Source organism: Argopecten irradians, chromosome 1 (assembly GCF_041381155.1).
Source record: "Argopecten irradians isolate NY chromosome 1, Ai_NY, whole genome shotgun sequence".
Classification (NCBI taxonomy): domain Eukaryota; kingdom Metazoa; phylum Mollusca; class Bivalvia; order Pectinida; family Pectinidae; genus Argopecten; species Argopecten irradians.
The window spans coordinates 71,327,715-71,345,378 of NC_091134.1; the positions used below are offsets into that span (position 1 = coordinate 71,327,715).

The 17,664-nt window shown below is 41.1% G+C and overlaps 1 protein-coding gene across 1 annotated transcript; it reads right to left on the reverse strand.

The window, feature by feature from the left end:
• Window positions 1-2,570: 2,570 nt before the first annotated feature.
• On the reverse strand, window positions 2,571-15,126 carry LOC138312190 (transmembrane protein 50B-like). Its single transcript, XM_069253218.1, has 4 exons — window positions 14,948-15,126; window positions 10,497-10,609; window positions 9,980-10,047; window positions 2,571-2,686 (listed from the first exon to the last, which is right to left on the reverse strand). Exons 1-4 carry the CDS (start codon window positions 15,044-15,046, stop codon window positions 2,571-2,573), a joined length of 396 nt encoding a protein of 131 aa, XP_069109319.1. The 5' UTR covers window positions 15,047-15,126.
• Window positions 15,127-17,664: the final 2,538 nt, after the last annotated feature.

A 17,664-nucleotide genomic window follows, 5' to 3' on the forward strand; every position in this document is an offset into this window, starting at 1 on the left:
GTTAAAGTTACATTGTAATTGAAAATTACAAATTTATTTCGTAACATATACAGTCAAACCTGTTCTTAAATGACCCCCTGTAATCAAGCGACTTCCTGTCTTGTAGTCGACCTTAATTAATTCCTCCCAATGAAATTTACTATATATAAAATGAACCTTGTATTCAACAACCACCAGCCTTCCTAACATGACTAACGACCATAAAAAATCAAACCATAACGTGTTCATAACCTGTCTCAGGGAGCGACTATTTTGAAACTGAATACTGGAAGTTTTGGAATGAAAATCTCGCGCCATTTTCGGTGTGCTTTTGGTTTCAAACGAGTGTTTAAGAAGTCAGATTCAGGGAAACGCTTGATACATGCATTGCTTCAAGCGTATAGTCAACAAGAGTTTAACTGCATTTGACAAATGTATGTAAGATCGATTAGGCCCATGTTTTACAACAGAATGATGATAAATAAGATCGCTATTGTATCCTATATTAATATGAAATATATGCGTAATAAACTTGATTGCCAATTATTTCATTGAAAACACAGCAAAATTATTTGATAGGAATTTCCCGGGAAATAAACTGTTTGCACAAAATATGTGTCACACTGTGCAATTTTAGAGCAGTTGTTCATAACATCGTTATATCGCTGTCTACAGACATTTATTAAACATCCAAGCTATTTAAATAATAAAAATAACTTGTGTATTGATATTTCATCATTTTTTATGGTTATATAACATTTTTTCTTGATAACAATCCACAGAAAATCTAAAGCGAAATCGAGTCAGCGCATTTGTTGTCATTGTAAACAGTAGCCCAGAGATGCCTGGCCCTGACACCATACTTAGACATTATGACAGAGAGATTGTCTGCCATAGGGGCCAGAGCGCAGTGCTATATCAAAAGCTGGATCTCGCCAACCCCGTTTGGTATCGGCTAGGTTCATCTCTCCCCAAATTCAGACTAAACCTCCCAAGAAGCCCCACTTACCTTGGTCTTTTCAACAAATGAATAATTTATCTACCCCAAATATATGCAATCCGTCAAATTTACATACTATGCATACTGTATTGAACATAAAATAACGTGCATACCATGATAAAATACATTGCTATAGGCAGATAAATTATTCATTTGTGTTGAAAGACAAAGTTAAGTGACGTTCCTCGCTGATAACGTTTTGTAAGCAGACTCAATCGAAGATGACCTGGTCCACTTCAGTCGGCCGATTTTTCCGTGAATTAAAGCATTTTTGAAATTGGGCGATAAATATTTTAAGTTTATCGAGCGGCAAACCATGGATTTATCTGTTTTGACAATTTTAAAGTCCAGTAACTCTTGCAAATATTGACGAATTTTAACCATTATCAAACTCATTCGAGATCTCATTGATATAACACAGTATACCAAATTTGGTTGAAAATAAAAACTTAAGTTATTGCACGGAAACCGTTTCCCAGACGCCGACGCGGCAGACACCGACATAGTGATACGCTAAGTGTCGCCCTTGCGTTGCAGGACAACACAAAAACCCATGAACAATCTATAAGTGTATTTCTATTACAAGAGGCCCAGAGGGCCTGTATCGCTTACCTGGTTTTGTAATGTCAAAGTCATGTTCTGAATACAGGTTCATTGTTTCTTTTTCTGAAGGAATTTGAATATTTAACCTCTTATTTCCCTATTGGGACCCCGCCCCTCACCCCCCTGCCCCCGGGGGGGCAGAGCCAAAACTTATACAAGTTCTTTTCCCCTTCCCCCAAGGATATTATGTGGCCAATATTTTGTTACAATCCATGCAGATTACTCTAGGACAAGTAGCGATTTATAGGATTTACCTCTATTTCCCCTATTGGACCCCGCCCCCACCTGCTCCCATGGGGGTCAGAGCCAAAATTTTTATACAAGTTTCTGTTGCCCCTTCCCCAAAAGATGTTTGTGGGCCAAATTTGGTTACAATCCATGTAGAAACTCTAGGACAAGTAGCGATTAAATAGGATTTACCTCTATTTCCCTCCCCCACTGGACCCCACCCCTCCTGCCCCCGGGGGGTCAGAGCCAAAATTTATACAAGTTCTCTCTTCCCCCCTTCCCCAAAGGATGATTGTGGCTAAATTTGGTTACAATCCATGCAGAACTATAGGACAAGTAGCGATTTATAGGATTTTACCTCCATTTCCCCTATTGGGGTGGTCCCCGCCCCTCCTGCCCCCGGGGGTCAGAGCCAAAATTTATACAAGTTCTGTTCCCCTTCCCCCAAGGATGTTTGTGGCCATATTTGGGTTAGAATCCATGTAGAACCTCAACCACAAGTAGCGAATTTATAGGATTTACCTTATTTCCCCTATTGGGGGGGCCCCGCCCCTCCTGCCCCCGGGGGTCAGAGCCAAAAATTTATACAAGTTTTCTTCCCCTTCACCCAAGGATGTTTGTGGCCAAATTTGGTCACAAATCCATTGCGGAACTCTATGACTAGTAGCGATTTAAATTAAATGTTGACGGACGGACTGACGGACTGACTGCCGGACGCCGCGCCATGACATAAGCTTACCAGCCCTTTGGGCCAGGTGAGCTAACAAAACATTAATTTACCTTGTACAACATAGAAATCCAAATAGAATTCCAAGAGGCACCAATGAGTGATCCCAAAGGCCAACAAAAACCCCAAGAATAGCCACACTCGAGCACCTGTAACAGAGGAGCACACATAGTACACCACAGAGGATTGGCTAATTAGTATATAGTCTACATAGTATTGAATAAACACTAAAACCAGGCACCTGTAATTCATATGTCCTAAAAACCAGCCCTCACATGTTTGTCCTATAACTATAACCCTCACCTGTTTGTCCTATAACCATAAACCTCACCTGTTTGTCATGTAACCCATAACCCTCACCTGTTTGTTATGTAACCATAACTCTCACACACTGTGTTTTGTTCCAGCTTTAACCATAACCCTCACCTGTTTGTTCGAATAACCATAACCCTCACCTGTTTGTCAAGTAACCATAACCCTCACCTGTTTGTCCTATAACCAGTAACCCTCACCTGTTTGTCCTATAAACCATAACACTCACCTGTTTGTCATGTAACCATAAACCCTCACCTGTTTGTCATGTAACCATAACCCTCACCTGTTTGTCCTGTAACCATAACCCTCACCTGTTTTGTCCTCTAACCTCTCACCCATAACCCTCACCTGTTTGTCCTATACACCATAACCCTCAGCCTGTTTGTCATGTAACCATAAACCCTCACCTGTTTATGTAACCATGTAACCCATAACACTCACCTGTTTGTCATGTAACCATAACCCTCACCTGTTTGTCTCTCTAACCATAACCCTCACCTGTTTGTCATGTAACCATAACCCTCACCTGTTTGTCCCTCTAACCATAACCCTCACCTGTTTGTCATGTAACCATAACCCTCACCTGTTTGTCCTGTAACCATAATCCTCACCTGTTTGTCATGTAACCATAACCCTCACCTGTTTTGTCCTGTAACCATAACCCTCACCTGTTTGTCCTATAACCATAACCCTCGCCTGTTTGTCATGTAACCATAACCCTCACCTGTTTGTCATGTAACCATAACCCTCACCTGTTTGTCATGTAACCATAACCCTCACCTGTTTGTCCTGTAACCATAACCCTCACCTGTTTGTCATGTAACCATAACCCTCACCAGTTTTGTCCTGTAACCATAACCCTCACCTGTTTGTCCTCTAACCATAACCCTCACACCTGTTTGTCATGTAACCATAACCCTCGCCTGTTTGTCCTCTAACCATAACCCTCACCTGTTTGTCCTGTAACCATAACCCTCACCTGTTTGTCCTCTAACCATAACCCTCACCTGTTTGTCCTCTAACCATAAACCCTCACACCTGTTTTGTCCATCTAACCATAACCCTCACTGTTTTGTCATGTAACCAAAACCCTTGTTTGTCCTATAACCATAACCCTCACCTGTTTGTCATGTAACCATAACCCTCACCTGTTTGTCATGTAACCATAACCCTCACCTGTTTGTCATGTAACCATAACCCTCACCTGTTTGTCCTATAACCATAACCCTCACCTGTTTTGTCCTATAACCATAACACTCACCTGTTTTTGTCATGTAACCATAACCCTCACCTGTTTTGTCATGTAACCATAACCCTCACCTGTTTGTCCTGTAACCATAAACCCTCACCTGTTTGTCCTCTAAACCATAACCCTCACCTGTTTGTCCTATAACCATACACCCTCGCCTGTTTTGTCATGTAACCATTAACCCTGTACACCTGTTTGTCATGTAACCATAACCCTCACCTGTTTGTCATGTAACCATAACCCTCACCTGTTTGTCCTCTAACCATAACCCTCACCTGTTTGTCATGTAACCATAACCCTCACCTGTTTGTCCTCTAACCATAACCCTCACCTGTTTGTCATGTAACCATAACCCTCACCTGTTTGTCCTGTAACCATAACCCTCACCTGTTTGTCCCTTAACCATAACCCTCACCTGTTTGTCCTGTAACCATAACCCTCACCTGTTTGTTTATGTAACCATAACCCTCACCTGTTTGTCCTCTAACCATAACCCTCACCTGTTTGACCTGTAGCCATAACCCTCACCTGTTTGTTCCCTATAACCATAACCCTCGCCTGTTTGTCCTCTAACCATAACCCTCACCTGTTTGTCATGTAACCATAACCCTCACCTGTTTGTCATGTAACCATAACCCTCACCTGTTTGTCCTCTAACCATAACCCTCACCTGTTTGTCCTCTAACCATAACCCTCACCTGTTTGTCCTCTAACCATAACCCTCACCTGTTTGTCATGTAACCATACCCTCACCTGTTTGTCCTGTAACCATAACCCTCACCTGTTTGTCATGTAACCATAACCCTCACCTGTTTGTCATGTAACCATAACCCTCACCTGTTTGTCTTGTAACCATACCCCTCACCTGTTTGACCTGTAACCATAACCGTCACCTGTTAGTCCTATAACCATAACCCTCACCTGTTTGCCCTATAACCATAACCCTCACCTGTTTGTCATGTAACCATAACCCTCACCTGTTTGTCATGTAACCATAACCCTCACCTGTTTGTCATGTAACCATAACCCTCACCTGTTTGTCATGTAACCATAAACCCTCACCTGTTTGTCCTGTAACCATAACCCTCACCTGTTTGTCCTGTAACATAACCCTCACCTGTTTGTCATGTAACCATAACCCTCACCTGTTTGTCATGTAACCATCAACCCTCACCTGTTTGTCCTATAACCATAACCCTCACCTGTTTGTCCTGTAACCAATAACCCTCACCTGTTTGTCCTGTAACCATAACCCTCACCTGTTTGTCCTTCTAACCATAACCCTCACATGTTTGTCCCTCTAACTATATAACCCTCACCTGTTTGTCCTATAACCATAACCCTCCGCCTGTTTGTCATGTAACAACAACCCTCACCTGTTTGACCTATAACCATAACCCCTCACCTGTTTGTCCTCTAACCATAACCCTCACCTGTTTGTTCTATAACCATAACCCTCACCTGTTTGTCATGTAACCATAACCCTCACCTGTTTGTCCTATAACCATAACCCTCACCTGTTTGCCCTATAACCATAACCCTCACCTGTTTGTCATGTAACCATAACCCTCACCTGTTTGTCATGTAACCATAACCCTCACCTGTTTTGTCCTGTAACCATAACCCTCACCTGTTTGTCCATGTAACAACAACCCTCACCTGTTTGTCCTCTAACCATAAACCTCACCTGTTTGTCCTCTAACCATAACCCTCACCTGTTTGTCAATGTAACCATAAACCCTCACCTGTTTGTCCTGTAACCATAACCCTCACCCTGTTTGACCTGTAACCATAACCCTAACCTGTTTGTCATGTAACCATAACCCTCGCCTGTTTGTCCTATAACCATAACCCTCACCTGTTTGTTCTGTAACCATAACCCTAACCTGCTTGCACTTTAACTAATCCTTACCTGTTTTGTTCTATAACCACTCCTAACCTGTTTGTCCTATAACCAGCCCTCACTTGTTTGTCCTGTAACCATTCCTCACCTGTTTGTCCTTGACCAGGTCCTCACCTGTTTGTCCTATAACCAGTCCTCACCAGTTTGTCCTATAACCAGTCCTCAACCAGTTTGTCCTATAACCAGCCCTCACCTGTTTGTCCTATAACCAGTCCTCACCAGTTTGTCCTGTAAACCATTCCTCACCTGGTTTGTCCTTGACCAGTCCTCACCTGTTTGTCCTATAACCAGTCCTAACATGTTTGTACTGTAACCATAACCTCACCTGTTTGTCCTATAACCAGCCCCTCACCTGTTTGTCCTAAAACCAGCCCTCACCTGTCTTTGTCATGTAACCATCTCCTCACCTGTTTGCCCTATAACAAGTACTCACCTGTTTGTCCTATAACCAGTCCTCACCTGTTTGTCCTATAACCAGTCCTCACTCTGTTTGTCCTATAACCAGTCCTCACCTGTTTGTCCTATAACCAGTACTCACCTGTTTGTCCTATAACCAGTACTCACCTGTTTGTCCTATAACCAGTACTCACCTGTTTTGTCCTATAACAAGTCCCTCACTCCTGTTTGTCCTAATAACCAGTCCCCTAACCTGTTTGTCCTATAACCAGTACTCCACCTGTTTGTCCTATAACCAGTACTCACCTGTTTGTTGTCCTGGAATAACCAGTCCTCACCGTTTGTTCCTATAACCAGTCCTCCACCTGTTTGTTCCTATAACCAGTCCTCACCTGTTTTCTTATAACCAGTACTCACCTGTTTGTCCTATAACCAGTCCTCACCTGTTTTGTCCTATAACCAGTCCTCACCTGTTTGTCCCTAATAACCATGTACTCACCTGTATTGTCCTATAACCAGTACTCACCTGTTTGTCCTATAACCAGGTCCTCACCTGTTTTGTCCTGAATAACCAGTCCTCCACCTGTTTGTCCTATAACCAGTCCTCACCTGTTTTGTCCCCTATAACCAGTCCTCCACCTGTTTGTTCTATAAACCAGTACTCACCTGTTTTGTCCTGAATAACCAGTCCTCACCTGTTTGTCCTATAACCAGTCCTCACCTGTTTGTCCTATAACCAGTCCTCACCTGTTTGTCCTATAACCAGAAACTCACCTGTTTGTCCTGAATAACCAGTCCTCACCTGTTTTGTCCTATAACCAGTACTCACCTGGTTGTCCTATAACCAGTACTCACCTGTTTGTCCTATAACCAGTCCTCACCTGTTTGTCCTATAATCAGTACTCACCTGTTTGTCCTATAAACCAGTACTTCACCTGTTTGTCCTATAACCAGTACTCACCTGTTTGTCCTATAACCAGTCCTCACCTGTTTGTCCTATAACCAGTCCTCACCTGTTTGTCCTATAACCAGTACTCACCTGTTTGGTTTGTCCTATAACCAGTACTCACCTGTTTGTCCTTGACCAGTCTCCTCACCTGTTTGTCCTATAACCAGTCCTCACCTGTTTGTCCTATAACCAGGTCCTCACCTGTTTGTCCTTTAACCAGTACTCACCTGTTTGACCGGAATAACCAGTCCTCACCTGTTTTGTCCTATAACCAGTCCCTCACCTGTTTGTCCTATAACCAGGTCCCTCACCTGTTTGTCCTTTAAAACCAGTACTCACCTGTTTGTCACCTATAACCAGTACTCACCTGTTTGGTCCTATAACCAGTCGTCCTCACCTGTTTGTCCTATTAACCAGTCCTCACCTGTTTGTCCTATAACCAGTACTCACCTGTTTGTCCTGAATAACCAGTCCTCACCTGTTTGTCCTATAACCAGTCCTCACCTGTTTTGTCCTATAACCATAAACCCTCACCTGTTTGTCCTAAAACCAGTACTCACCTGTTTGTCATGCAACCAGTCCTCATCTGTTTGTCCTATAACCAGTCCTCACCTGTTTGTCCTATAACCAGTACTCACCTGTTTTTGTCCTATAACCAGTCCTCACTCACCTGTGTTTGTCCTATGACCAGTCCTCACCTGTTTGTCCTGAATAAACCATGTCCTCACCTGTTTTGTCCTATAACCATTCCAACCCTGCACCTTTTGTCCTTTAACCAGTAACCCTCACCTGTTTGACCTAATAACCAGTCCTCACCTGTTTGTTTAACCAGTCCTCACCTGTTTGTCCTATAACCAGTCCTCACCTGTTTGTCCTATAACCAGTCCTCACCTGTTTGTCCTATAACCAGTACTCACTCTTGACCAGTCCTCACCTGTTTTGTCCTATAACCAGTCCTCACCTGTTTGTCCTATAACCTGTCCTCACCTGTTTGTCCTATAACCATCCCTCACCTGTTTGTCCTATAACCAGTCCTCACCTGTTTGTCCTATAACCAGTACTCACCACTGTTTGTCCTATAACCCTCACCTGTTTGTCCTATAACCAGTCCTCACCTGTTTGTCCTATAACCAGTCCTCACCTGTTTGTCCTATAACCAGTACTCACCTGTTTGTCCTATAACCAGTACTCACCTGTTTGTCCTATAACCAGTCCTCACCTGTTTGTCCTATAACCAGTACCTGTTTGTCCTCTCACCAGTACTCACCTGTTTGTCCTGAATAACCAGTCCTCACCTGTTTGTCCTATAAACCAGTCCTCACCTGTTTGTCCTATAACCATAACCCTCACCTGTTTGTCCTAAAACCAGTACTCACCTGTTTGTCATGCAACCAGTCCTCATCTGTTTGTCCTATAACCAGCCCTCACCTGTTTGTCCTATAACCAGTCCTCACCTGTTTGTCCTTTAACCAGTACTCACCTGTTTGTCCTGAATAACCAGTCCTCACCTGTTTGTCCTATAACCAGTCCTCACCTGTTTGACCGGAATAACCAGTCCTCACCTGTTTGTCCTATACCCAGCCCTCACCTGTTTGTCCTATAACCAGTCCTCACCTGTTTGTCCTTTAACCAGTACTCACCTGTTTGTCCTGAATAAACCAGTCCTCACCTGTTTGTCCTATAACCAGTCCTCACCTGTTTGTCCTATAACCAGTCCTCACCTGTTTGTCCTATAACCAGTACTCACCTGTTTGTCCTATAACCAGTACTCACCTGTTTGTCCTATAACCAGTCCTCACCTGTTTGTCCTATAACCAGTCCTCACCTGTTTGTCCTATAACCAGTACTCACCTGTTTGTCCTGAATAACCAGTCCTCACCTGTTTGTCCTATAACCAGTCCTCACCTGTTTGTCCTATAACCATAACCCTCACCTGTTTGTCCTAAAACCAGTACTCACACCTGTTTGTTGCCTCATGCAACCAGTCCTTCATCTGTTTGTCCTATAACCAGTCCTCACCTGTTTGTCCTATAACCAGTACTCACCTGTTTGTCCTATAACCAGTCCTCACCTGTTTGTCCTATAACCAGTACTCACCTGTTTGTCCTATAACCAGTACTCACCTGTTTGTCCTATAACCAGTCCTCACCTGTTTGTCCTATAACCAGTACTCACCTGTTTGTCCTGAATAACCAGTACTCACCTGTTTGTCCTATAACCAGTCCTCACCTGTTTGTCCTATAACCAGTACTCACCTGTTTGTCCTGAATAACCAGTCCTCACCTGTTTGTCCTATAACACAGTCCTCACCTGTTTGTCATATAACCAGTACTCACCTGTTTGTCCTATAACCAGTACTCACCTGTTTGTCCCTATAACCAGTACTCACCTGTTTGTCCTATAACCAGTACTCACCTGTTTGTCCTGAATAACCAGTCCTCACCTGTTTGTCCTTGACCAGTCCTCACCTGTTTGTCCTATAACCAGTACTCACCTGTTTGTCCTTTAACCAGTACTCACCTGTTTGTCCTGAATAACCAGTCCTCACCTGTTTGTCCTATAACCAGTACTCACCGGTTTGTCCTGAATAACCAGTACTCACCTATTTGTCCTGAATAACCAGTCCTCACCTGTTTGTCCTATACAGCCAGTGGTGTAGGCATCTCCGCGGATCTGTCCATTCGACACGGAATTTATTCTGGAAAACAAGAAAAGTTTGATATTCAAAAACTTCAATATTATCAATTGTGTTTGCTGGAAAGTTTTCACAAATATCTTTATCCTTCCATTATGTGTTACATGGCAGACTGCAAACACAATCAATCAAATAATATTAAATACAATGAAGTTAATCTAAACTGCAGACAATATGTGTAGCACTCTTAATTTTAGTGTATATTTACTGGTAGACACACATTTAAACAATTTCATGATGAATTTTAATAAAAGTGCGTTCAAAACATTTACAGTGGAAACAAGGTAATAAGGTCTATGACAGACTGTCAGTGTATCATCAATCTAATTAAAATTAGATCTTCTATGTCGCTCTCTGTAGACAAGGTCGATGGAGAGCGACATACATGTAGAAGATCTAATTTTAATTAGATTGGTGTATCATCTGTCTATGGTCAATCATTGAATTCTTACATGAAGAAGGCCAGCGTCGCGATAGCTCCACACGTATGGTAGGCATGGTTAAAGTCAGCGTTGTCTGGGACCAGGGCTGCAGCATCAATAGCACACCACCAGCCGGAGAAAAACTGAAAATAGACCAAATATTACTGGAACGCAGATATATGTGCCAAGGCTAAAAAGGGAAGGAATAGTGTAATGTTTCTGGATCGGTGTCCATGTTGGTGACCAGGTACTCCCATAACATGAGAATCGACTGGTCAGCCTTTTTTTATCGGACGTTATTTTGCTGACTGTCGACTCTCATTTCTGAAGGGTTATTTAATTTCTTTGATGCAGCTTCCAACGTCAGATGAAGGCGGAAGAAAAAAGTCCAATAAAATCAATATTTCCTGCACTAACAGTGATAACATTGATGTATACTTACAGTTAGGTATTAATTATCCCATTGATCTAGGAAAACCATAACTTGAATCCTCATAAAAATAGCATTTTTAGCGGATTAGATATGATGAATCCTTTCTGTAATATTTTTGACCTAGTTTTAAATATGGCGGCTGGTTACTACAAAAAACGGAACATGAATTCAAGCGGGGCAGAATGGAAGTAAAAGGAAAGGCAGATCAAGCGTTTTGGGGACTTTGCAATTCGTGTTTTTCTATTTAACCGGCCAGATCGCTTTCATCATGAAGTTTTGTCTGGGTCATGAAAGTTTACGTTAGGAGATGTAAATATTTGTTTAAGATGGATTTTACGGCTGATTTTGTCAAAATACTTGTTGATTTATGAAAAAGAGGTAGGTATTTGACATTGATGACGATTTAAATATGATTTAAAACGTTTTTATATTGTCACAATCCAAACTTTGAAAATGTTACGTAATGTTCCAAAAGTGTCTGTCATGCTATACCTCTATCATTGTTGGAGTAGTGACCAGGTAGCTACTGTTGTAACGAAAAAATATCACCGTTTGAAAAGTCAGTCAGAAGGTGACATCTTTTTTTGGCCACTTAAGCAATGCAATGATGTGATTCCCGGGTTTTGAAAGCGCTGATATGTTTCCAGGATCATCATAACACCTGTGTTCTGGTTAGGCTGAGTGATACTCTAACGATACATTAGTCTACCTAAAATAGACTTTATAAACAACTGTATGTTCGTTATGTCGCGGTGTTTAAATTCACCATATATATAATATGTATTATATATGGTGTTTTAACTACATGCGCTGTGTATTGTCTTAATTTACATGTCCCTGTGTCTGTCTGAATTTATATTACATGTCCCTGTGTCATGTAATGTCCTGTACATGTAAATCTGTGTGTAAGTTGTTATGATGACGTATGAGAGGCGAGTTGAATGGATTGGTTGAGTGTGTCACATTGACCCTGCATGACCCTGTCCTTGCACGTGCACGCCCACCCTTGAGGAAGCGTGTCCGCACATTACGTGGAAATAGGCACTGGACTGTACATGTGTGCTTTACGGCCACAGTACTAAAAGGTATGTTTATTTAATGTATAACTAGAAATAAAGTAATTAACTTATTCTTCACTATGCAATATAATTAATATACTTTATATAATTAAAACTTATTTAAATAACTTGTCCATAAAGCTTTATATTATATGTATAACAAAGGACCGCACGTGGTCGGTGAGGTTAGGGCAATGCATAGAGTCAAGTGACTGGAAATTAAATGTTATTTGTAAATATATGTAACTCGGAAATTAAAATACAATTTAATATAATATATTAAATAGATACCTGTTTATATTTTATACCTTACAGTATAAATATAGAAGATATAGTAGTCTGTTCATTTATGTGTCCCTATATATTGTCAGGTATTGTTCTTTTTATTTCAGGGTTATCTGTCTCCGTTTTTATATGAATAAACTTTCAACTGTTTATAGCTGTTGGATTATATTTATATATTCGTGAACCAACTAACATAGTATCACTCTCGTGACACTTGGCGCCCAACGTGGGGCAGATAACCCTGAAATAAAAAGAAACAATACCTGACAATATATGCTAAAAATGTTAGGTACAATGGAGGAAGAACAAAAATCCAATTGGAAATCTTACGTGGCTCCTCTTGTTCACGCATATAATGCTACAAAAACATGAGACCACTGGATATTCCCCTCATTACCTAATGTTTGGTTGGCACCCCAAGACTTAGTGTAGATGCATTTTTTAGGCATCGATACAGATTCTGAGACTGTAGGGAGTCGCCAGAATTATGCCCAAAAGCTTAAGCGTCGGTTAGACTTTGCCTACAAAGCTGCCTCAGCTGAAAGCGATAGGAAAGGGTAAGAGGTACAAAGATAGGTATGATAGGGGAGTTAGGGAAGCTACTCTAGAAGTAGGTGACCGGGTTCTGATGAGGAACGTAGGTATATGTGGCAAACAGAAATTAGCTGATAAATGGGCTAAGGATCCCTACATTATCCTTAGTATACCTAATGCTGATATGCCCGTATATAAGATCCGGAAAGAGTCAGGACAGGGACCTATTAAAACTGTGCATAGGAAACCTGCTCCTCCCTTTCATGTGGCTACCTAGAACACAGGGTGCTGATGAACCAAGGGAGACAACTCGGAATCAGAATCCCGGGATACAGTTTGACGAGAGTTCCTCCTCCACTACTGACTCTGATAGCTCAGATGATGATGGAAGTCAATCACCCAGGTACGTCATTCCTGCGAGGAGACCCAGGCGCACTGTCGCTGGCGCGCAACGACCAGTGCAACCAAATACCTTTGGTACAGGGAATTCTCCGAAACAGGGTACCAGGGGTGTGTGTCGAAATTCTAACGCTGCAGGCATGCGCAGTGTTGGTCAGACACAAGACTCAGTTCCAGCTACAAGGTCCAGACGAGCCTGTAAACCTCCTAAGTTGTATGGAGAATGGCTCATGGAAACCTTGGTGCCATCAAATTCTGGGTCTGAGGTCTACGTTTAGACATTTAGAGCAGTGGGAGAATGTCATAGTGAGCAAGACCACTCCTGATTGTGAAAATTATATTTAATCTCTACAGCTACTAATGTGTATTACCTTATGGTTTACCATTTATTAAGTAGAATTGTAGCATAATTGCAATTTACATTCAATTATAATAAATGTTAGATTATATTCGCATCAGGAATGTTTTGTTTCACTTGGCAGAGGAGAAATTCTAGTTAAGCTATAGATGCTGGATATTACCTTGGGACACTGGCCAAGGTGATAAATTTTGTAAATATTGATTTCTAATATTGGTAAAAAAAAAATTCTGTTCAGTGAGCAGTGATTCTTTAATCCTTGTAGGTAGGGATTGCCCCAATCACTTGGATACTGGATACTGTACTGCTCATTGATTTTCCTATGAATATTTTAACTGTGATGTTTAACACTTGGTGATTTAAATGCCAGGAGTCATTTTCCTTTGCAGGGAGAATGTCGCGGTGTTTAAATTCACCATATATATAATATGTATTATATATGGTGTTTTAACTACATGCGCTGTGTATTGTCTTAATTTACATGTCCCTGTGTCTGTCTGAATTTATATTACATGTCCCTGTGTCATGTAATGTCCTGTACATGTAAATCTGTGTGTAAGTTGTTATGATGACGTATGAGAGGCGAGTGAATGGATTGGTTGAGTGTGTCACATTGACCCTGCATGACCCTGTCCTTGCACGTGCACGCCCACCCTTGAGGAAGCGTGTCCGCACATTACGTGGAAATAGGCACTGGACTGTACATGTGTGCTTTACGGCCACAGTACTAAAAGGTATGTTTATTTAATGTATAACTAGAAATAAAGTAATTAACTTATTCTTCACTATGCAATATAATTAATATACTTTTATATAATTAAAACTTATTTAAATAACTTGTCCATAAAGCTTTATATTATATGTATAACAAAGGACCGCACGTGGTCGGTGAGGTTAGGGCAATGCATAGAGTCAAGTGACTGGAAATTAAATGTTATTTGTAAATATATGTAACTCGGAAATTAAAATACAATTTAATATAATATATTAAATAGATACCTGTTTATATTTTATACCTTACAGTATAAATATAGAAGATATAGTAGTCTGTTCATTTATGTGTCCCTATATATTGTCAGGTATTGTTCTTTTTATTTCAGGGTTATCTGTCTCCGTTTTTATATGAATAAACTTTCAACTGTTTATAGCTGTTGGATTATATTTATATATTCGTGAACCAACTCACATAGTATCACTCTCGTGACAGTTATACATATAATTACAGTACGGCTGGTTGATGTATAATTGGAGTATCAATCTTGCTGACCAACGATACCAATAACTCAAAACTCATTAAACCTTATAGCTTTCATTCGAGGCTTGTGACTCATAACGTTAACGTGAAGTTCTAAAGACGAGGATTGTAAACATCGAACCTGTTGAACAAAATGTCACGGCGATTATAATAATTTACCAAAACTCCTGCAATGACCGACACAACAGCATTCCGCCTTTCCCCAAGCTCTATGCAATCACATTTCGGGATCTGACAGTTATCCAATAACCCAGACATGGCGAAGTAGAAAATATACACTGCCCGAAATCACGTATGTCAGACTGGTGACTGACGGACAATCATGTGACAAGGAATAAAAGACCACGGTAAATAATGCCCGGTCATAACTAACTATTTCTGTTTCATTTTTGAGATAAAAATAATTTAAATGCGGGAATGTGATGATAAATTATTTTTAAATAAAATATTTTAGATAAAGAAGAACGGAATATTGATGAATTAGTGACTCTCTCCTAAAAATGATGGTTTATGAAAGGGAAATAACTCTGTCTTTCTTAAAGACAATTTCTACCTAGAGTTATTTTCTCCGGACCGATCGGTGATCAAGATGGCTGACAGTCCGCCATCTTTGATACTTGAAGCTTGTTACCGTTATTTCTAAAAAAAAAAAAGGAACTGAAGCAATATAATAATCTGTCTCAAATTGTATGTGCATATTAAATTTTGGGACTGATCGGTTTATTTTATTTGGATTTTGATAATTAAAGATTGTTTCCGCTATTTCTCTAAACGAACTGAAGCAATCTGTCTCAAATATTGTTTATAGTTCCCCTAGGGATCTAGTTGTACATACTGCATTTTGGGACTTACTGGGACACTGGTCAGTATGTTTCTGTGACGAATATCACGCATGAATTGTGATCCTAATTTTTAGCACTTTGGTTTTTTGTCTCGATTTTAGCCCACCATCATCAGATGGTAGGCTATTCAAATCGCTTTTCGTCCGTGGTCCATGTACGGTCCGTCCGTCCTTCCGTCCGTCCATTAACAATTCTTGTTATCGCTCTTTTAGCCTACCAGCGGTAGGGTTTTAGTGGGACAAAATTCCGAAAGAGATGGGGCCGATTTTTTATTATTCAGTATACCCTAAAGAGCCCCAGAAAAAAAATCCCCATTCCCAGGTGGTGGGGAAAAAAATTCCCGCGCTTTTTAAATTCTGACACCAATTTCTTCATAGAAAAAGGGGGGTAGGGGAGTATATGTTAGTACCGTGTGGCCATCTGTGCTTCAAATGTGATGAAATTTTGTTTACATGTGCGCAAGGTATACTAGAACAATATTCAAAGAAAATAATCTGGTTCTTAGGTGATTTTGTTTTAGAAATTCAATCATCGTTAGTCAAAAATAAAAATCAAATACAAAATTCTGAACTACTGTGAGCGAGTCGCTAAATATAACAATTATGAATAAAATCCCGCAAACTATCTATTTTTTCAGCAATTTACGCTTGTTTGGAATTATGACAAACACAAATTAGCAAACGTCTATAATATTCTGTGAGGAAGGCTCTGGGTTCTGTCCCCTGGCCGAGACACACCAAAGTCTATAAAAGTGGTAGTTTCTGCTCCTGCTTAGCGCTCAGCATACAGGGAGTGGGACGACTGGTTCGCCCGTTGTCAGTATAATGTGACCGGGTGGGGTGTGTTGCTTGGTGTCTTCGACGGCATGCTTCAGTGATATAGCACTATAAAAAGGGCAAAAGTTCCACTATACAAGAAGACACTACATGAATATACCGCAGTCTCCCAAAACATGCACCTCGCACAACATACACGCAACACACATCATACATGGGAGGCCGTCCTTACATGACCATAGCTGTTAATAGAACGTTAAAATAATCAAACAAACAAACAAAGAAACATAATATTCAGTTAAGTTGCATGTTCTAAATACCTTCCTACTTCAGAACGAATCGTCCTCGCGATCATCGCCAATGTCGACAGGCTCTCGATTCTCGCAATCCTCGCCACGACATCCACCACATGCCTCGACACACCGTAGTCCATTTTTCTTGCAAGAACACAGATTAGTTCTGCATCTGTTCGTTGCACTTTTGTACTTGCACCGAACATACTGCAGAATCTCCGGTGGAGCTGGCGGAAGGTCAGTTTGGATGGGTTGCAGACCTGTTTTGATTTTTTGCCAGCCAAACTCCAGTGGATTTAGCACGTCTGCCAGCTCAGACCATGCAGAAATCTGCAGGTGTACACGAAGCGCATGGAAATGTGCAGCGCGGCATGTTGGTGGTAACTTTTGTGGCTCCAGCTTGGAACAAGTTGCGATCATTCTTTGTAGACGTATGTAGCGAAGATAGCTCAAGTCCTGGTTGACATCGCCATCAAACACAAAGCAGAACAGTCGCACACCTGCGTCTCCGATTTCACTCTCTGTACTTGTTCGTGAGCTAATGATCTGAGCTAGGTTTTGTACCTCCAAAGATTTTGAAAGGGTCTTAAAAAACTGTACTTTCCCTTGACCATAGCACGCAGATGTAGTGTCACAGCCTGACCAAGCATGGATAAACAGTATGTATTTTTTCTGTGCTGGTGTGATGTGCTCACAAGCTTCCTGTATGTTATACAACTTCACTGCTTCTTGTTTTCCTTTCCGTCCTTCTCTCCGCAGATATACCTGAGCCATACCATCACCCCAATGATGAAGCAGCATAACAAAGATGTCTGTGTCCTCGGCAACGACAGTCATACTTTGTGAGTTGCGTGCAAAGGAGATTACCTTGTTTACGATCATTGTATCGGCATCACCTTTACTGATATGTATAGAATGATTACGCTGCTGTAAATGCTGTCCAAGCATTTTAATGAACTCAGTCT

Excerpts from the sequence above, each read along its gene's own strand:
- LOC138312190 (XM_069253218.1), bottom strand. The coding sequence starts at position 15,046 with ATGTCTGGGTTATTGGATAACTGTCAGATCCCGAAATGTGATTGCATA. Across the intron at positions 10,610-14,947 it reads CGGTCATTGCAGGAGTTTTG|TTTTTCTCCGGCTGGTGGTG; the intron begins GTAAATTATTAT and ends GTCTATTTTCAG. Across the intron at positions 10,048-10,496 it reads GCGACGCTGGCCTTCTTCAT|AATAAATTCCGTGTCGAATG; the intron begins GTAAGAATTCAA and ends CTTGTTTTCCAG.